The sequence below is a fragment of the Chlamydotis macqueenii genome, chromosome 1 (assembly GCF_036417535.1).
Source record: "Chlamydotis macqueenii isolate bChlMac1 chromosome 1, bChlMac1.mat, whole genome shotgun sequence".
NCBI lineage: Eukaryota > Metazoa > Chordata > Aves > Otidiformes > Otididae > Chlamydotis > Chlamydotis macqueenii.
This window is the reverse complement of record NC_141556.1, coordinates 80,241,656-80,263,142: the sequence shown is the minus strand read 5'-3', so window position 1 is coordinate 80,263,142 and position 21,487 is coordinate 80,241,656. Positions and strand designations below refer to the sequence as shown.

The 21,487-nt window shown below is 51.0% G+C and overlaps 2 protein-coding genes across 2 annotated transcripts; both read left to right on the top strand.

Annotated features, from left to right (window-relative positions):
* Nucleotides 1-7,289: 7,289 nt before the first annotated feature.
* Nucleotides 7,290-8,534, top strand: LOC147602164 (putative G protein-coupled receptor 19). Its single transcript, XM_086758747.1, has one exon. The coding sequence runs from the start codon at nucleotides 7,290-7,292 to the stop codon at nucleotides 8,532-8,534; it is 1,245 nt and encodes a 414-aa protein (XP_086614873.1).
* Nucleotides 8,535-16,553: 8,019 nt separating this feature from the next.
* LOC147602163 (putative G protein-coupled receptor 19) lies at nucleotides 16,554-17,798 on the top strand. The gene has a single exon (XM_086758614.1). The coding sequence runs from the start codon at nucleotides 16,554-16,556 to the stop codon at nucleotides 17,796-17,798; it is 1,245 nt and encodes a 414-aa protein (XP_086614740.1).
* The last annotated feature ends 3,689 nt before the right edge of the window (nucleotides 17,799-21,487 follow it).

The window sequence follows — 21,487 nt, the reverse complement described above, 5'->3', positions numbered from 1 at the left end:
TTGTTCAGACCCCACGGGTGAAATGTCCACACGAGGGCAATGCTGGCATCACTCTGAGCCCACTGGCGTCAGTGGTAAAATTCCCACTGCCCCGCTAGGGCCAGCTTCAGGCACGTGCTGAGAGCTTTTGCATCTTTGGCACTGCGCCTCTCCAGACGTCTCCTGCCCTTGGTGCTGCTCTCCCCGCCTCCTCTCAAGCTGCTTCTGCACCCAGCTGGGTGCACCCACCCAGAAGCCAGAGCACGGCCACGGAGAAGACCTGCTCATCACAACGGGCCACGGCTGTACCAGGCAGCAGGGCCTCCTCACATCTTAACTTCAGTGTGTCCCCTGGCCTGGGTCCCTTCTTCTGAGCTACCACTGAGGCACCTGCAGCAAATAGTGAGTTCTCCCAAACAGGACCAGGAGAACGAGCTCTGCAGTCACACGCTCGCCTGATGGCATCCTCCACGGGTTCATGTGCTAAGAGGCCCCTCATAGGCATCCCAGAGGAGACAAGCTGCCAGGGAGCTGTGGCTGCAGGTGGAGCCAGCTCCTGCTGCTCTTTCTTTGCCAGCACAGTGAGAAAACAACCCAATGGGACCAGCTGGGCCTTTGGTCCAGGTGGGAAGTGGAACAGCAATGACTGTACCTGTTGGGCAACAGCAGGGAGAGGCAGGGCCTCTCTGCACCCCTCTGTGTCCCGTGATGGTGATGTGATCATCAAAACCCAGATGCCTTTTGCGCATGTACACCTTGGATCCACCAGCTTCACATATTTATTTGGAGGAGAATTTGCCTTGCTCCTTTGGGGATGTAGGTCTCCTCCTCTCAGGAGGATGAGGTGACACCACTGTTAGTTTGCAGAAGCTCTATTTCAGGGCTTGCTCTGAAATGCAGGGCTGTGTCTAGCCTCCGTGAAGGTAAAAAAAAAATCCTTCTAAAAAGCAGAGGGATTACTGATTGTGTTGGCATTAGCCATCGTCCTCCATACCACAGAGGCTTTATCCACTTGGCTTGTTTGATTGCAGCACATATTTCACATTCATGGATAACCTGTGCAATAGTGTCCATGGTTAAATCCACCCCTCGATCACGAGCCCATTTGTATGATGCAAAGAGGGCACCCTTCCTTTGAACATCCAGCCCAGCACTGGCAGTCGGGGTGCTAAGAGGAGCTGTGCTTCAGTACCAATCACTTCTGAAGCAGCTCAAACTCCTTCGTATGCTGACAGGATTTCTTTTCCAGCTGGAGTATAGAAGGCCTCAGATCCTTTATATCCCCAGCTCCAAAACCCAAGGGGTCGACCACGGGTTTCCCCTGCTGCTTTCTGCCAGAGACTCCAGGTAGGGCCATTCTCCCCAGCTGCGCTGTAGAGCACATTTCTTACCTCTTGCCCTGTCCGGACTGGCCCGAGAGCCACCGCGTGAACAATTTCTTGTTTAATTTGTTCAAAAGCTTGCTGTTGTTCAGGGCCCCATTTAAAATCATTCTTCTTTCAGGTGACTTTATACAGAGGGCTTACAATCAAACTATAATTTGGAATATGCATCCTCCAGAAACCCACAACGCCCAGGAAAGCTTGCGTTTCCTTTTTGTCACTCGGCACAGCCATAGCTGTTATTTTGTTGACTATATCTATTGGAATCCGACAACGCCCATCTTGCCATTTTATCCCCAAAAACTGTATCTCTCTTGCAGGTCCTTTCACCTTACTTCGTTCTATGGCAAACCCAGCTTTCAGGAGGATTTTAATTATTTTCTCCCCTTTTTGAAAAGCTTCTGCTGCTGTGTTGCCCCATACGATGATGCCATCAATGTACTGCAGGTGCTCTGGAGCGCCACCCTTTCCCAGTGCAGTCTGGATCAGTCCATGGCAAATGGTGGGGCTGCGTTTCCAGCTCTGGGGCAGTCGATTCCAAGTGTACTGGACGCCCCTCCAAGTGAAAGAAAACTGTGGCTTGCATTCTGCTGCCAATGGGATTGAGCAAAACGCGTTGGCAATATCAATGGTGGCATACCACTTGGCTGCCTGGGATTCCAGTTCATACTGAAGTTCTAACATGTCTGGCACGGCAGCACTCAGTGCTGGTGTTACCTCATTCAGGCCACGACAGTCCGCTGTTAACCTCCACTCTCCACTTGATTTTCTCACTGGCCATACAGGACTGTTAAAAGGAGAGCGGGGCTTGCTGATCACTCCCTGGCTCTCCAGCCGACGAATCAGCTTATGGATGGGGATCAGGGAGTCTCGGTTGCTGCGATACTGCCGCCGGTGCACAGTTGTGGTAGCAATTGGCACCTGTTGTTCTTCAACCTTCAGCAACCCCACAACGGAAGGATCCTCTGACAGACCAGGCAAGGTGGACAACTGTACAATTTCCTCCATCTCCAAAGCACCTACACCAAAAGCCCACCGATACCCTTTTGGGTCCTTGAAATACCCCCTTCTGAGGTAATCTATACCAAGAATGCATGGAGCATCTGGGCCAGTCACTGTGGGGTGCTTTTGCCACTCATTCCCTGTCAGGCTCACTTCAGCCTCCAATACAGACAGCTGTTGGGATCCTCCTGGCACTCCAGAAATACAAATGGCTTCTGCCCCTTTCTCTTTTGACGGCATCAAGGTACATTGGCACAGGTATCCACTAGAGCTTTATACTCCTGTGGGTCTGACGTGCCAGGCCATCGGATCCACACAGTCCAATAAACTCTGTTGTCCCTCTCCTCCGCCTGGCTGGAGGCAGGGCCTCTCTAATCCTGGCCACAGCATTCATTGTTCATTTCTTTTAAATATGCACGAGAGGTCCCTTCAAGAGGGTCAGAACTAAAGCTATTCCTTCTACTCTGCCTATTGGAGACTGGTGCAGCAGTTTTCCAGGGAGAACTTCTATTTGCAATGGTTTTTCCACACAACTCACGTACCCGTGCCTCTAGGCTAGAGGTAGGCTTCCCATCCCACTCCCTCATGTCCTCTCCTTGGTCACGCAAGGTAAACCACAGGGTACCCCGCCGCGTATACCGTCTCTCTTGAGCAGGGAAACGTTTACTCCTAATAGCTGAAATATTGGCCCGTACCGGTGGGGAAGCCGACATATCTGCTTTGAATTGCTGGAACTCCTGGGACAGTTTCTCCACAGCCGAGACACAGGACCGCAGGGAGGAAGACTGGCTTTCCTCGTACTGCCGGAGTCAGCCAGCCAGTTCATCCACTCTTTCTTCCTCTCCATCTTTCCAGGTCATATCTGCCAAGGAGTTGGCACATGATGACGGTGCACTTTGAACAAACTTCCGCCACATTTGTCGTGTGCACCTGACTTCATCTGGATCCTTAGGTAACTGATCATTGTCCAGGTCATCATAAATAATCTCCAGCACAGCTAATTCCCTCGGGTACTGGATACCCCTCTCCATGGCAGCCCACTTGCCTGGGTGACACATTATATCCTCCTTGAAAGGATACCTCTCCTTCACACCTGACAGGAGTCGCCTCCAGAGGCTGAGGGCTTGTGTCCCTTTTCCAACTGCTTTGTCAATGCTCGCTTCTCTAGAAATGGATTGCCTAGCTTCTCTGCCCTCTAATTCCAAGCTATTGGCCCCATTATCCCAGCACCGCAGCAGCCAGCTGATAATGTGCTCCCCGGGATGACGGCTAAAATCTTTTCGCATGTCTCGCAGCTCGCTCAGGGATAGAGATCGGGTGCTTACTGTCTCATTTAGGAGTTCTTCCTCGGCATGCAGCAAATAAATCTTCCTCTTCTTCCTCCTGCTCCCTCCTAGAAGGGGCTTCTTCATCCCTCACTAAACGAGCTGACTTCTGCTTCCAAGTCTTCTTGTACACAGGGGCAACTGATACCAGCACGGGTTCACCCTCTGATTCAGCTGCAATGCCTGTGGCTGGAGTTTGAGTACCTACACTGCAGGTCAGTTTGCTCTCCCTCATACCATGCCACGTATTACTATCTTGCCTTAGGGTAAATCTCGGGAGGAGATTCCCAGAAAGTGGTTTTGCAGCCCTAGACAAGACTTGGCACACATTCAAGATACATAACAACAACACCAGAGTGGCTTGAATATCCCCCAGATCTTCAAAGTTCTCAAAAAGGGGTTTAACTACCCTGGGAGTGAAAGAATTTGGGAAGTTATCTGCATAGGAATACCAATTTCTCTCTAAGGCCATTGATGTCACCATGTCATAGATTGATATTGCGTAGGATAACAGAAGGATAACTCTCATCATTTTCCCTGACGTGATAAACACCGCTACTGGGAACACATAGTACATACAGGAGCGTAGACAATACAACAACATAACCAACCACTGCAACATCATGACCGCTAACAACCAATACAATAAGTGTGTATAAACAAATTCGTTTCAAGAAAATAAAAACAAAAAACCAAAGTCAGATTGCTTGTTATCGCAACCCTTCGTGCATCACACTGGGTGACAAAATAACTGGCAGTTCAGCCCCGATTGGGACCAGGCTACGCAGTCTCTCTCACTCCCCCCACCACCCTCCAGTGGGACAGAAGGGACAATTGGTAAACAACAAAAATAAACTCGCAAAAACATGTGGGTTGAGATTGAACAAAAAGTAAATTTAACAGCAAAAACAGAAGAAAACAAAACACTGATGCAACACAAATACAGTATAATGGCTTACAACAAATCTCCACACCTAGTTCCTTCCAAGTAGCAGGAGGCTCCCCTCAGCACCCTCCTCACTTCTATACTGAGCATGATGTCAGAGGGGATGGAATAGCCCTTTGGCTAATTTGGGTAAATTAACCCCAGCTGGTAGCTAATTAGTTAATTGTCCCAGCTGGGTGCCCCAGCCATAGGGGCTACCAGCTCCAGTTCTCCACCCAGCTCAGGTGAATATTAACTCTATCCTAGCCAGAACCAGGACACAAGCAAAGAAGGGGATCTACTTGAAAGGAAAAGGAGGAAGGGGGGACTGTAAACTGAGCCATTGACGTCTGAAAACAACAGGGCTTGCACTCATCTGGTCACCCCCAAAGCCCTGCAAACCCGCACGTCATGTCAACAGAGGGCTCCTGAGCTCAGAAATTTGGCACATGCCAAGGCCAAGACAAGGTGACCGCCTCCCTTCCCAGACAAGGGCAAGGGCTTCTCTGTGACACAGCTCTGGGCAGAGGTTCCGTGTTCTGTCTTGGTGTCAGTTGCCTGTGGCAACTCTTCAGTTGCCTCTTGGGTCACCCACAGACCTGCAGGACCTTCAGGTCGCTCGAGGACAGGTTGCGCTAGACAGCCAGGCTCAACACGGTGAGCTGTGAAGAATCAGACGTGCTGCTTGGGAGGTGCTTGACCAAGGTAAGCACATCGACCCTCTCCCAGGGTTTTCTCCTGAGCACTACAGGTCCTACACAGCTGGCTGCAGTCACATCTAGTGACGGTTCAACCAACACAACCCGAGGCTCCACTGCTGAAAATCCCCCCACATCTCAGCTGCATGAGGACATTGCCACCCTCCCGCAGAATTTTCCTGCTCAATCAACACTCTGCCCTTGATAACAAAGTCTTCTGCAGGGTCTGGGGGGAGGTTGTCGGGCCTCCTTGTTCCCAAGCTGACTGAGGGAAACGGCACCCTTGATGGGACAGGTAACTAAGGTGGCAAGGACATGCGGGGACAGCGCTGATGTTCAGGATAGACTCTTGAAGGTGTGCAACAGCCGGCTCTTGATGAAAATTTCCTTGCTGTGGCAGGGCTGGGGAGCATTCACGGTGAGGAGCGCCCACTCAGCTCGGTGCCAGTCCTTCCACCGTGCTCATCTTTTGCCTGCCTTCAAATCCAGACCTCGATTACCTTCCACAGTTACATCCAGAAACAACAAGATTCAGGAATGTTAGGGATATTAACACCAGTGTTACTATTGATTGGATGGGAGCAGGCCTTGACTGCTGGTCTCCTTATCAATGCAGACGGTATTAGCCTGGAAAATACCACTTTGCGTTCCACTGCTCAGTATAAGAAACCCCTCCTTTGTCTACTTTCTTGACCAATTTAGGTCCGTTCAAGGGAGCAGGGACACTGTCGGTCTGGGGTTTGGACACTTCCACGGGCACCGGGAAGGTCATTTCTGGGATGAGAGGGGCATATTCCGCTCACGCAGTCTGCAGGTCACCAGCATTGCTGAAACTGCACCCCGATCTCTAGCTGTTAAGGGGACATTTATCTTGGTGTTGGGTTTCTGTAGCGGAGGGGACTACAGCGGTGGCTTCTGCGAGAAGCTGCTTGATGCTTCGCCTTTATCCAGTGGGCCTGGCCTGCTCCAGGGTGGGCTCACTGCTGCCTGCGGCTGAGCCAATTGGCAATAATGTATTTAAGAAAGGGAAGGGGATGTCTCCTGGAAGATCTCTACCGGAAGATCAGTGAAGAAGGAGAGGGAGAGGTGAAGTTGCTCCTGGCAAGATTCCCCTGCAGCCCGTGGTGCAGGCCATGGTGAGGCCGGCTGTCCCCCTGCAGCCCATGGAGGCCCACGGAGGAGCAGGGATCCACCTGCAGCCCGGGGAGGACCCGGGCTGGGGCGGCCGGTCCCTGAGGGACTGCACCCCATGGAACAGGACCCCACGCTGGAGCAGTTCATGAAGGCATGCAGCCCGTGGGAGGGACCCTAAGCTGCAGCAGGGCAAGAATGAGAGGAGTTCTTTTCCTGAGGAGGAAGGAGAGGCCAAAACCAGCGTGGGCTGGACTGGCTGCAACCCACATTCCCTGCCCCCCACCCTGTGATGCTCAGGGCAGAGGCGGTAGAGATACTCGGGAGTGAACTTAAGCCCCGGAAGAGGGGAGGAGTAGGGGGAAGTTATTCTTCAGATCTAGTTCTGTCTCTCATTGTCTTACTTGGGGTTTAGTGTTGAATTAGTTTCCCCAAGTCTCTCACGTCTGGCCCCTACATGGTTGAATGACCCCTCCCTGTGCTTATCTTGACCCTCTGGAACCTTTTCTTATATTCTCTCTCCACCAGTCCCTTGGGGGTGGGGGTTGGGAAGGTGAGTGAATGACTGGTTAGAGCTTGGGCCCCAGAGAGTCTAAACTACGACAGTCTTTCAGAGGACAGAAATGCCTGTCCTAATGTAGCCAGGCCGTTAATAAAAAGCTGCAGGAAACTTATTGGCTTCTGTTCTACCCAATAGTCTCACTGTCTATTTCTGAACCGTTCCTCTGAAATCAATGTATACTACTTTAAATGACCTTTCATTGGTCATGGTAGATTTTTCACACCTACTTTTTCCATCAAACCTTTTCTCTTCTCTCTTTATGCAGCCTGAGCAAAAGACGCGGCCATGTTTGCCCACAGCGTGCAGAACAGCAGTGTTCCTTTCGTCCTCCCTACCTTCTTGCTCCTGCTGCAGAACAAGAGCTCCTCCGAAACCGCCATCCCGCCTGCTTCCTACAAGATGTCGGAGTCAGCCACAGGACCCAGCTCGGGTGGGAACCACACTGGTTTCCACTGTGGACTGAGCCCGGGGGAAATTGCAGCAGCCAGCACGGTTTTGGGAGCACTGTGGCTGGTCTCCATCTTTGGAAACTCCCTCGTTTGCTTAGTGGTCCACAGGAGCAGGAACACCAAATCCACCATCAACCTCTTTGTTGTCTCCATGGCTTGTGCAGACCTTCTCATCAGCGTCACAAGCGCACCCTTCATGCTGCTCCAGTTCACCTACGGCAGGTGGACGCTGGGAAATGGGCTGTGCAAGCTGGGAAGGTACATACAGTACCTCACCCCCGGAGTCCAGATACACGTGTTCCTCTCCATCTGCGTGGATCGATTCTACATTATCGCCTACCCGCTGAGGTTCAAAGTGTTTAGAAAGCAAGCCAAGAAAATTATTCTGGCCTCTTGGCTGTTTGACACCGTATTTGCATCACCGGTGTTCTTTTTCTACGGCTCCAACAGCGACGACCACTGCAACTTTTTTCTCCCCAGTTCTTGGGAAGGAGTCGTCTACACTATCAGCCAGCTCTTGGTGGAGTTTGTGATCCCGACCATCCTCATTATCTTCTTCTACCAGAAGATCATCAAGTACATTTGGAGAATAGGCACCAATGGCACAACTGTCAGGAGGACAATGAATATCATCCGGAGAACAAAGGTCAAAACCGTCAAGATGTTCTTCGTGCTAAGCCTGGAGTTTCTCCTGTCCTGGCTCCCTTTTTGCCTGGTACAGCTGTGGCACCCACAGGAAACAGATGTCAGAAAGAGCTCCTTGGTTTTCCTGGCCATCACCTGCATCTCTTTCAGTGCCTCAGCCTCTAAGCCCACCCTCTACTTCATGTATAAAGCAAGCTTCAGGAGAGGGGTGAAAGAATTTTTTTGCATGTTGGCCATGAAATACTATCCAAGCAACGCACACACCATCACCTCCAGTTCCAGGAGAGAAAAAAAAACTTCTGTTGGGATCGCAGATATCCCAGCTCCGGGCAAAACTGTCACCAGTGCTACCATCTGTGAAGCTTTTAACAGAGAAGCCAAGGAAAAAAATCTTGCCTGGCCTATTCCATCCAATCCCCCAAATACCTTTCTTTAGCTTCCTTTCAAACATTACTGTGTACCTCCAGAAGAAGGAGTTTTCTCTTGCTCTTCAACAAATGTATATTTGTAGATATTTAAGACAAGTTTTACATAAGAAAAAAAAGACATTGTGTTTTATTAAATGCCTTGATTTTCATGTGTCCAGTCTGTTGCCTTTCAGTTAAATTCTGCTTTTTGGAACTGCTCTCTCTGAGTCAGCAGCAGAGTTTTTTTCCAGAACAGGAAGCCCTTACACTATCAGTATGCAGGGGAAAAGGGAAAGGAAAAACACTGCTTTTTATAATCCTTCCCTGTATGTTGGCCACCATGTAGAAATGCATAAGTCCACCCAAAGCCAGCTATACTTCCTTTGCTTGTGTCCCCATGAATACCATTGCCTTGGGGTTGTCCGTCTTGTTCAGACCCCACGGGTGAAATGTCCACACGAGGGCAATGCTGGCATCACTCTGAGCCCACTGGCGTCAGTGGTAAAATTCCCACTGCCCCGCTAGGGCCAGCTTCAGGCACGTGCTGAGAGCTTTTGCATCTTTGGCACTGTGCCTCTCCAGACGTCTCCTGCCCTTGGTGCTGCTCTCCCCGCCTCCTCTCAAGCTGCTTCTGCACCCAGCTGGGTGCACCCACCCAGAAGCCAGAGCACGGCCACGGAGAAGACCTGCTCATCACAACGGGCCACGGCTGTACCAGGCAGCAGGGCCTCCTCACATCTTAACTTCAGTGTGTCCCCTGGCCTGGGTCCCTTCTTCTGAGCTACCACTGAGGCACCTGCAGCAAATAGTGAGTTCTCCCAAACAGGACCAGGAGAACGAGCTCTGCAGTCACACGCTCGCCTGATGGCATCCTCCACGGGTTCATGTGCTAAGAGGCCCCTCATAGGCATCCCAGAGGAGACAAGCTGCCAGGGAGCTGTGGCTGCAGGTGGAGCCAGCTCCTGCTGCTCTTTCTTTGCCAGCACAGTGAGAAAACAACCCAATGGGACCAGCTGGGCCTTTGGTCCAGGTGGGAAGTGGAACAGCAATGACTGTACCTGTTGGGCAACAGCAGGGAGAGGCAGGGCCTCTCTGCACCCCTCTGTGTCCCGTGATGGTGATGTGATCATCAAAACCCAGATGCCTTTTGCGCATGTACACCTTGGATCCACCAGCTTCACATATTTATTTGGAGGAGAATTTGCCTTGCTCCTTTGGGGATGTAGGTCTCCTCCTCTCAGGAGGATGAGGTGACACCACTGTTAGTTTGCAGAAGCTCTATTTCAGGGCTTGCTCTGAAATGCAGGGCTGTGTCTAGCCTCCGTGAAGGTAAAAAAAAAATCCTTCTAAAAAGCAGAGGGATTACTGATTGTGTTGGCATTAGCCATCGTCCTCCATACCACAGAGGCTTTATCCACTTGGCTTGTTTGATTGCAGCACATATTTCACATTCATGGATAACCTGTGCAATAGTGTCCATGGTTAAATCCACCCCTCGATCACGAGCCCATTTGTATGATGCACAGAGGGCACCCTTCCTTTGAACATCCAGCCCAGCACTGGCAGTCGGGGTGCTAAGAGGAGCTGTGCTTCAGTACCAATCACTTCTGAAGCAGCTCAAACTCCTTCGTATGCTGACAGGATTTCTTTTCCAGCTGGAGTATAGAAGGCCTCAGATCCTTTATATCCCCAGCTCCAAAACCCAAGGGGTCGACCACGGGTTTCCCCTGCTGCTTTCTGCCAGAGACTCCAGGTAGGGCCATTCTCCCCAGCTGCGCTGTAGAGCACATTTCTTACCTCTTGCCCTGTCCGGACTGGCCCGAGAGCCACCGCGTGAACAATTTCTTGTTTAATTTGTTCAAAAGCTTGCTGTTGTTCAGGGCCCCATTTAAAATCATTCTTCTTTCAGGTGACTTTATACAGAGGGCTTACAATCAAACTATAATTTGGAATATGCATCCTCCAGAAACCCACAACGCCCAGGAAAGCTTGCGTTTCCTTTTTGTCACTCGGCACAGCCATAGCTGTTATTTTGTTGACTATATCTATTGGAATCCGACAACGCCTATCTTGCCATTTTATCCCCAAAAACTGTATCTCTCTTGCAGGTCCTTTCACCTTACTTCGTTCTATGGCAAACCCAGCTTTCAGGAGGATTTTAATTATTTTCTCCCCTTTTTGAAAAGCTTCTGCTGCTGTGTTGCCCCATACGATGATGCCATCAATGTATTGCAGGTGCTCTGGAGCGCCACCCTTTCCCAGTGCAGTCTGGATCAGTCCATGGCAAATGGTGGGGCTGCGTTTCCAGCTCTGGGGCAGTCGATTCCAAGTGTACTGGACGCCCCTCCAAGTGAAAGAAAACTGTGGCTTGCATTCTGCTGCCAATGGGATTGAGCAAAACGCGTTGGCAATATCAATGGTGGCATACCACTTGGCTGCCTGGGATTCCAGTTCATACTGAAGTTCTAACATGTCTGGCACGGCAGCACTCAGTGCTGGTGTTACCTCATTCAGGCCACGACAGTCCGCTGTTAACCTCCACTCTCCACTTGATTTTCTCACTGGCCATATAGGACTGTTAAAAGGAGAGCGGGGCTTGCTGATCACTCCCTGGCTCTCCAGCCGACGAATCAGCTTATGGATGGGGATCAGGGAGTCTCGGTTGCTGCGATACTGCCGCCGGTGCACAGTTGTGGTAGCAATTGGCACCTGTTGTTCTTCAACCTTCAGCAACCCCACAACGGAAGGATCCTCTGACAGACCAGGCAAGGTGGACAACTGTACAATTTCCTCCATCTCCAAAGCACCTACACCAAAAGCCCACCGATACCCTTTTGGGTCCTTGAAATACCCCCTTCTGAGGTAATCTATACCAAGAATGCATGGAGCATCTGGGCCAGTCACTGTGGGGTGCTTTTGCCACTCATTCCCTGTCAGGCTCACTTCAGCCTCCAATACAGACAGCTGTTGGGATCCTCCTGGCACTCCAGAAATACAAATGGCTTCTGCCCCTTTCTCTTTTGACGGCATCAAGGTACATTGGCACAGGTATCCACTAGAGCTTTATACTCCTGTGGGTCTGACGTGCCAGGCCATCGGATCCACACAGTCCAATAAACTCTGTTGTCCCTCTCCTCCGCCTGGCTGGAGGCAGGGCCTCTCTAATCCTGGCCACAGCATTCATTGTTCATTTCTTTTAAATATGCACGAGAGGTCCCTTCAAGAGGGTCAGAACTAAAGCTATTCCTTCTACTCTGCCTATTGGAGACTGGTGCAGCAGTTTTCCAGGGAGAACTTCTATTTGCAATGGTTTTTCCACACAACTCACGTACCCGTGCCTCTAGGCTAGAGGTAGGCTTCCCATCCCACTCCCTCATGTCCTCTCCTTGGTCACGCAAGGTAAACCACAGGGTACCCCGCCGCGTATACCGTCTCTCTTGAGCAGGGAAACGTTTACTCCTAATAGCTGAAATATTGGCCCGTACCGGTGGGGAAGCCGACATATCTGCTTTGAATTGCTGGAACTCCTGGGACAGTTTCTCCACAGCCGAGACACAGGACCGCAGGGAGGAAGACTGGCTTTCCTCGTACTGCCGGAGTCAGCCAGCCAGTTCATCCACTCTTTCTTCCTCTCCATCTTTCCAGGTCATATCTGCCAAGGAGTTGGCACATGATGACGGTGCACTTTGAACAAACTTCCGCCACATTTGTCGTGTGCACCTGACTTCATCTGGATCCTTAGGTAACTGATCATTGTCCAGGTCATCATAAATAATCTCCAGCACAGCTAATTCCCTCGGGTACTGGATACCCCTCTCCATGGCAGCCCACTTGCCTGGGTGACACATTATATCCTCCTTGAAAGGATACCTCTCCTTCACACCTGACAGGAGTCGCCTCCAGAGGCTGAGGGCTTGTGTCCCTTTTCCAACTGCTTTGTCAATGCTCGCTTCTCTAGAAATGGATTGCCTAGCTTCTCTGCCCTCTAATTCCAAGCTATTGGCCCCATTATCCCAGCACCGCAGCAGCCAGCTGATAATGTGCTCCCCGGGATGACGGCTAAAATCTTTTCGCATGTCTCGCAGCTCGCTCAGGGATAGAGATCGGGTGCTTACTGTCTCATTTAGGAGTTCTTCCTCGGCATGCAGCAAATAAATCTTCCTCTTCTTCCTCCTGCTCCCTCCTAGAAGGGGCTTCTTCATCCCTCACTAAACGAGCTGACTTCTGCTTCCAAGTCTTCTTGTACACAGGGGCAACTGATACCAGCACGGGTTCACCCTCTGATTCAGCTGCAATGCCTGTGGCTGGAGTTTGAGTACCTACACTGCAGGTCAGTTTGCTCTCCCTCATACCATGCCACGTATTACTATCTTGCCTTAGGGTAAATCTCGGGAGGAGATTCCCAGAAAGTGGTTTTGCAGCCCTAGACAAGACTTGGCACACATTCAAGATACATAACAACACCACCAGAGTGGCTTGAATATCCCCCAGATCTTCAAAGTTCTCAAAAAGGGGTTTAACTACCCTGGGAGTGAAAGAATTTGGGAAGTTATCCGCATAGGAATACCAATTTCTCTCTAAGGCCATTGATGTCACCATGTCATAGATTGATATTGCGTAGGATAACAGAAGGATAACTCTCATCATTTTCCCTGAGGTGATAAACACCGCTACTGGGAACACATAGTACATACAGGAGCGTAGACAATACAACAACATAACCAACCACTGCAACATCATGACCGCTAACAACCAATACAATAAGTGTGTATAAACAAATTCGTTTCAAGAAAATAAAAACAAAAAAACAAAGTCAGATTGCTTGTTATCGCAACCCTTCGTGCATCACACTGGGTGACAAACTAACTGGCAGTTCAGCCCCGATTGGGACCAGGCTACGCAGTCTCTCTCACTCCCCCCACCACCCTCCAGTGGGACAGAAGGGACAATTGGTAAACAACAAAAATAAACTAGCAAAAACATGTAGGTTGAGATTGAACAAAAAGTAAATTTAACAGCAAAAACAGAAGAAAACAAAACACTGATGGAATACAAATACAGTATAATGGCTTACAACAAATCTCCACACCTAGTTCCTTCCAAGTAGCAGGAGGCTCCCCTCAGCACCCTCCTCACTTCTATACTGAGCATGATGTCAGAGGGGATGGAATAGCCCTTTGGCTAATTTGGGTAAATTAACCCCAGCTGGTAGCTAATTAGTTAATTGTCCCAGCTGGGTGCCCCAGCCATAGGGGCTACCAGCTCCAGTTCTCCACCCAGCTCAGGTGAATATTAACTCTATCCTAGCCAGAACCAGGACACAAGCAAAGAAGGGGATCTACTTGAAAGGAAAAGGAGGAAGGGGGGACTGTAAACTGAGCCATTGACGTCTGAAAACAACAGGGCTTGCACTCATCTGGTCACCCCCAAAGCCCTGCAAACCCGCACGTCATGTCAACAGAGGGCTCTTGAGCTCAGAAATTTGGCACATGCCAAGGCCAAGACAAGGTGACCGCCTCCCTTCCCAGACAAGGGCAAGGGCTTCTCTGTGACACAGCTCTGGGCAGAGGTTCCGTGTTCTGTCTTGGTGTCAGTTGCCTGTGGCAACTCTTCAGTTGCCTCTTGGGTCACCCACAGACCTGCAGGACCTTCAGGTCGCTCGAGGACAGGTTGCGCTAGACAGCCAGGCTCAACACGGTGAGCTGTGAAGAATCAGACGTGCTGCCTGGGAGGTGCTTGACCAAGGTAAGCACATCGACCCTCTCCCAGGGTTTTCTCCTGAGCACTACAGGTCCTACACAGCTGGCTGCAGTCACATCTAGTGACGGTTCAACCAACACAACCCGAGGCTCCACTGCTGAAAATCCCCCCACATCTCAGCTGCATGAGGACATTGCCACCCTCCCGCAGAATTTTCCTGCTCAATCAACACTCTGCCCTTGATAACAAAGTCTTCTGCAGGGTCTGGGGGGAGGTTGTCGGGCCTCCTTGTTCCCAAGCTGACTGAGGGAAACGGCACCCTTGATGGGACAGGTAACTAAGGTGGCAAGGACATGTGGGGACAGCGCTGATGTTCAGGATAGACTCTTGAAGGTGTGCAACGGCCGGCTCTTGTTGAAAATTTCCTTGCTGTGGCAGGGCTGGGGAGCATTCACGGTGAGGAGCGCCCACTCAGCTCGGTGCCAGTCCTTCCACCGTGCTCATCTTTTGCCTGCCTTCAAATCCAGACCTCGATTACCTTCCACAGTTACATCCAGAAACAACAAGATTCAGGGATGTTAGGGATATCAACACCAGTGTTACTATTGATTGGATGGGAGCAGGCCTTGACTGCTGGTCTCCTTATCAATGCAGACGGTATTAGCCTGGAAAATACCACTTTGCGTTCCACTGCTCAGTATAAGAAACCCCTCCTTTGTCTACTTTCTTGACCAATTTAGGTCCGTTCAAGGGAGCAGGGACACTGTCGGTCTGGGGTTTGGACACTTCCACGGGCACCGGGAAGGTCATTTCTGGGATGAGAGGGGCATATTCCGCTCACGCAGTCTGCAGGTCACCAGCATTGCTGAAACTGCACCCCGATCTCTAGCTGTTAAGGGGACATTTATCTTGGTGTTGAGTTTCTGTAGCGGAGGGGACTACAGCGGTGGCTTCTGCGAGAAGCTGCTTGATGCTTCGCCTTTATCCAGTGGGCCTGGCCTGCTCCAGGGTGGGCTCACTGCTGCCTGCGGCTGAGCCAATTGGCAATAATGTATTTAAGAAAGGGAAGGGGATGTCTCCTGGAAGATCTCTACCGGAAGATCAGTGAAGAAGGAGAGGGAGAGGTGAAGTTGCTCCTGGCAAGATTCCCCTGCTGCCCGTGGTGCAGGCCATGGTGAGGCCGGCTGTCCCCCTGCAGCCCATGGAGGCCCACGGAGGAGCAGGGATCCACCTGCAGCCCGGGGAGGGCCCCACGCCGGGGCAGGCGGATGCCCGACGGAGGCTGTGGCCCGTGGAGGGCCCGCGCTGGGGCGGCCGGTTCCTGAGGGACTGCACCCCGTGGAAAAGGACCCCACGCTGGAGCAGTTCATGAAGGCGTGCAGCCCGTGGGAGGGACCCTAAGCTGCAGCAGGGCAAGAATGAGAGGAGTTCTTTTCCTAAGGAGGAAGGAGAGGCCAAAACCAGCGTGGGCTGGACTGGCTGCAACCCACATTCCCTGTCCCCCACCCTGTGCTGCTCAGGGCAGAGGCGGTAGAGATACTCGGGAGTGAACTTAAGCCCCGGAAGAGGGGAGGAGTAGGGGGAAGTTTAAATTTTCACAGAACTGAAGTCCAGCCATATTTAGTTTCAGAAACTCTCAAACACAAGGTGTTTCCAAAACGAAATGTGTTTCCTAAGATCCCTGGCAGTCACCAACTGGATCGAACACAATTATCGTTAATAGTAACAGCTATGCATTACTGAATACTAGTCTAAAATGGATTAGTGGCGGGCTTCTGTATAACCAGTATGCTATGGTTGTGCCAACTGCAGTCTGCAATGGCCAGGATTCCACTGACCACAGCCCCAGAGCAGCTCAGACAGTAAAAGTCCAGTTCTTCAGATCTACTTCTGTCTCTCATTGCCTTACTTGGGGTTTAGTGTTGAATTAGTTTCCCCAAGTCTCTCACGTCTGGCCCCTACATGGTTGAATGACCCCTCCCTGTGCTTATCTTGACCCTCTGGAACCTTTTCTTATATTCTCTCTCCACCAGTCCCTCGGGGGGGTGGGGAAGGTGAGTGAATGACTGGTTAGAGCTTGGGCCCCAGAGAGTCTAAACTACGACAGTCTTTCAGAGGACAGAAATGCCTGTCCTAATGTAGCCAGGCTATTATTAAAAAGCTGCAGGAAACTTATTGGCTTCTGTTCTACCCAATAGTCTCACTGTCTATTTCTGAACTGTTCCTCTGAAATCAATGTATACTACTTTAAATGACCTTTCATTGGTCATGGTAGATTTTTCACACCTACTTTTTCCATCAAACCTTTTCTCTTCTCTCTTTATGCAGCCTGAGCAAAAGACGCGGCCATGTTTGCCCACAGCGTGCAGAACAGCAGTGTTCCTTTCGTCCTCCCTACCTTCTTGCTCCTGCTGCAGAACAAGAGCTCCTCCGAAACTGCCATCCCGCCTGCTTCCTACAAGATGTCGGAGTCAGCCACAGGACCCAGCTCGGGTGGGAACCACACTGGTTTCCACTGTGGACTGAGCCCGGGGGAAATTGCAGCAGCCAGCACGGTTTTGGGAGCACTGTGGCTGGTCTCCATCTTTGGAAACTCCCTCGTTTGCTTAGTGGTCCACAGGAGCAGGAACACCAAATCCACCATCAACCTCTTTGTTGTCTCCATGGCTTGTGCAGACCTTCTCATCAGCGTCACAAGCGCACCCTTCATGCTGCTCCAGTTCACCTACGGCAGGTGGACGCTGGGAAATGGGCTGTGCAAGCTGGGAAGGTACATACAGTACCTCACCCCCGGAGTCCAGATACACGTGTTCCTCTCCATCTGCGTGGATCGATTCTACATTATCGCCTACCCGCTGAGGTTCAAAGTGTTTAGAAAGCAAGCCAAGAAAATTATTCTGGCCTCTTGGCTGTTTGACACCGTATTTGCATCACCGGTGTTCTTTTTCTATGGCTCCAACAGCGACGACCACTGCAACTTTTTTCTCCCCAGTTCTTGGGAAGGAGTCGTCTACACTATCAGCCAGCTCTTGGTGGAGTTTGTGATCCCGACCATCCTCATTATCTTCTTCTACCAGAAGATCATCAAGTACATTTGGAGAATAGGCACCAATGGCACAACTGTCAGGAGGACAATGAATATCATCCGGAGAACAAAGGTCAAAACCGTCAAGATGTTCTTCGTGCTAAGCCTGGAGTTTCTCCTGTCCTGGCTCCCTTTTTGCCTGGTACAGCTGTGGCACCCACAGGAAACAGATGTCAGAAAGAGCTCCTTGGTTTTCCTGGCCATCACCTGCATCTCTTTCAGTGCCTCAGCCTCTAAGCCCACCCTCTACTTCATGTATAAAGCAAGCTTCAGGAGAGGGGTGAAAGAATTTTTTTGCATGTTGGCCATGAAATACTATCCAAGCAACGCACACACCATCACCTCCAGTTCCAGGAGAGAAAAAAAAACTTCTGTTGGGATCGCAGATATCCCAGCTCCGGGCAAAACTGTCACCAGTGCTACCATCTGTGAAGCTTTTAACAGAGAAGCCAAGGAAAAAAATCTTGCCTGGCCTATTCCATCCAATCCCCCAAATACCTTTCTTTAGCTTCCTTTCAAACATTACTGTGTACCTCCAGAAGAAGGAGTTTTCTCTTGCTCTTCAACAAATGTATATTTGTAGATATTTAAGACAAGTTTTACATAAGAAAAAAAAGACATTGTGTTTTATTAAATGCCTTGATTTTCATGTGTCCAGTCTGTTGCCTTTCAGTTAAATTCTGCTTTTTGGAACTGCTCTCTCTGAGTCAGCAGCAGAGTTTTTTTCCAGAACAGGAAGCCCTTACACTATCAGTATGCAGGGGAAAAGGGAAAGGAAAAACACTGCTTTTTATAATCCTTCCCTGTATGTTGGCCACCATGTAGAAATGCATAAGTCCACCCAAAGCCAGCTATACTTCCTTTGCTTGTGTCCCCATGAATACCATTGCCTTGGGGTTGTCCGTCTTGTTCAGACCCCACGGGTGAAATGTCCACACGAGGGCAATGCTGGCATCACTCTGAGCCCACTGGCGTCAGTGGTAAAATTCCCACTGCCCCGCTAGGGCCAGCTTCAGGCACGTGCTGAGAGCTTTTGCATCTTTGGCACTGCGCCTCTCCAGACGTCTCCTGCCCTTGGTGCTGCTCTCCCCGCCTCCTCTCAAGCTGCTTCTGCACCCAGCTGGGTGCACCCACCCAGAAGCCAGAGCACGGCCACGGAGAAGACCTGCTCATCACAACGGGCCACGGCTGTACCAGGCAGCAGGGCCTCCTCACATCTTAACTTCAGTGTGTCCCCTGGCCTGGGTCCCTTCTTCTGAGCTACCACTGAGGCACCTGCAGCAAATAGTGAGTTCTCCCAAACAGGACCAGGAGAACGAGCTCTGCAGTCACACGCTCGCCTGATGGCATCCTCCACGGGTTCATGTGCTAAGAGGCCCCTCATAGGCATCCCAGAGGAGACAAGCTGCCAGGGAGCTGTGGCTGCAGGTGGAGCCAGCTCCTGCTGCTCTTTCTTTGCCAGCACAGTGAGAAAACAACCCAATGGGACCAGCTGGGCCTTTGGTCCAGGTGGGAAGTGGAACAGCAATGACTGTGCCTGTTAGGCAACAGCAAGGAGAGGCAGGGCCTCTCTGCACCCCTCTGCAGAGGGGTGATGGTTGATGTGCTCATCAAAACCCAGATGCCTTTTGCGCATGTACACCTTGGGTCCACCAGCTTCACATATTTATTTGGAGGAGAATTTGCCTTGCTCCTTTGGGGATGTAGGTCTCCTCCTCTCAGGAGGATGCGGTGACACCACAGTTAGTTTGCAGAAGCTCTATTTCAGGGCTTGCTCTGAAATGCAGGACTGTGTCTAGCGTCTGTGAAGGTAAAAGAAAACTTTCTAAAAAGCAGATGGATTACTGATTGTGTTAGCATTAGCGGTGGTTGGGAGTCAGCAATGAGAGTCCCCGTTGCATGACTGCTCTGTGCTGCTTTAGAGAAGTAAACGCTGAGGGCCCCCAGGTTCCACTACTCTCCATCTTATAGCGAGCTGTTTGGCAGCTAACAGAGCCATCATCGCCTTTAAGCCCAGTTCCAACCTCTTCTCTTGACTCATGCTCTATGATTTCTTGCCATTCACTACCCGGCCTCAGAGCCATCAAGGCTACGTTGTCAGTGCCAGACAAGCAACGCCTGTACAGGGAAGAGATGAAGAGAAGGAGGAAGGGCTGCAAGGGTCTGGCACGCTGTTGTAGTTCAGCCGCGATCAGGACCAGACTACACAGTCTCTCTCTCACTCCACCCTCCCCACCCTCCAGTGGGACAAAAGGGAGAATTGGTTAAAATAAAATAAATAATTGGAAAAATACGTGGGTTGAGATTGAACAAAAAGTAAATTTAACAGCAAAAACAGAAGAAAACAAAACACTGATGCAACACAAATACAGTATAATGGCTTACAACAAATCTCCACACCTAGTTCCTTCCAAGTAGCAGGAGGCTCCCCTCAGCACCCTCCTCACTTCTATACTGAGCATGATGTCAGAGGGGATGGAATAGCCCTTTGGCTAATTTGGGTAAATTAACCCCAGCTGGTAGCTAATTAGTTAATTGTCCCAGCTGGGTGCCCCAGCCATAGGGGCTACCAGCTCCAGTTCTCCACCCAGCTCAGGTGAATATTAACTCTATCCTAGCCAGAACCAGGACACAAGCAAAGAAGGGGATCTACTTGAAAGGAAAAGGAGGAAGGGGGGACTGTAAACTGAGCCATTGACGTCTGAAAACAACAGGGCTTGCACTCATCTGGTCACCCCCAAAGCCCTGCAAACCCGCACGTCATGTCAACAGAGGGCTCCTGAGCTCAGAAATTTGGCACATGCCAAGGCCAAGACAAGGTGACCGCCTCCCTTCCCAGACCTGGGCAAGGGCTTCTCTGTGACACAGCTCCGGGCAGAAGTTCCGTGTTCTGTCTTGGTGTCAGTTGCCTGTGGCAACTCTTCAGTTGCCTCTTGGGTCACCCACAGACCTGCAGGACCTTCAGGTCGCTCGAGGACAGGTTGCGCTAGACAGCCAGGCTCAACACGGTGAGCTGTGAAGAATCAGACGTGCTGCTTGGGAGGTGCTTGACCAAGGTAAGCACATCGACCCTCTCCCAGGGTTTTCTCCTGAGCACTACAGGTCCTACACAGCTGGCTGCAGTCACATCTAGTGACGGTTCAACCAACACAACCCGAGGCTCCACTGCTGAAAATCCCCCCACATCTCAGCTGCATGAGGACATTGCCACCCTCCCGCAGAATTTTCCTGCTCAGTCAACACTCTGCCCTTGATAACAAAGTCTTCTGCAGGGTCTGGGGGGAGGTTGTCGGGCCTCCTTGTTCCCAAGCTGACTGTGGGAAACGGCACCCTTGATGAGACAGTAACTAAGGTGGCAAGGACATGCGGGGACAGCGCTGATGTTCAGGATAGACTCTTGAAGGTGTGCAACGGCCGGCTCTTGATGAAAATTTCCTTGCTGTGGCAGGGCTGGGGAGCATTCACGGTGAGAAGCGCCCACTCAGCTCTGTGCCGGTCCTTCCACCGTGCTCATCTTTTGCCTGCCTTCAAATCCAGACCTCGATTACCTTCCACAGTTACATCCAGAAACAACAAGATTCAGGAATGTTAGGGATATCAACACCAGTGTTACTATTGATTGGATGGGAGCAGGCCTTGACTGCTGGTCTCCTTATCAATGCAGACGGTATTAGCCTGGAAAATACCACTTTGCGTTCCACTGCTCAGTATAAGAAACCCCTCCTTTGTCTACTTTCTTGACCAATTTAGGTCCGTTCAAGGGAGCAGGGACACTGTCGGTCTGGGGTTTGGACACTTCCACGGGCACCGGGAAGGTCATTTCTGGGATGAGAGGGGCATATTCCGCTCACGCAGTCTGCAGGTCACCAGCATTGCTGAAACTGCACCCCGATCTCTAGCTGTTAAGGGGACATTTATCTTGGTGTTGGGTTTCTGTAGCGGAGGGGACTACAGCGGTGGCTTCTGCGAGAAGCTGCTTGATGCTTCGCCTTTATCCAGTGGGCCTGGCCTGCTCCAGGGTGGGCTCACTGCTGCCTGCGGCTGAGCCAATTGGCAATAATGTATTTAAGAAAGGGAAGGGGATGTCTCCTGGAAGATCTCTACCGGAAGATCAGTGAAGAAGGAGAGGGAGAGGTGAAGTTGCTCCTGGCAAGATTCCCCTGCAGCCCGTGGTGCAGGCCATGGTGAGGCCGGCTG

What these genes read in the sequence shown, in the direction of transcription:
- LOC147602164 (XM_086758747.1), top strand. Translation starts at nt 7,290, where the DNA reads ATGTTTGCCCACAGCGTGCAGAACAGCAGTGTTCCTTTCGTCCTCCCT.
- LOC147602163 (XM_086758614.1), top strand. Translation starts at nt 16,554, where the DNA reads ATGTTTGCCCACAGCGTGCAGAACAGCAGTGTTCCTTTCGTCCTCCCT.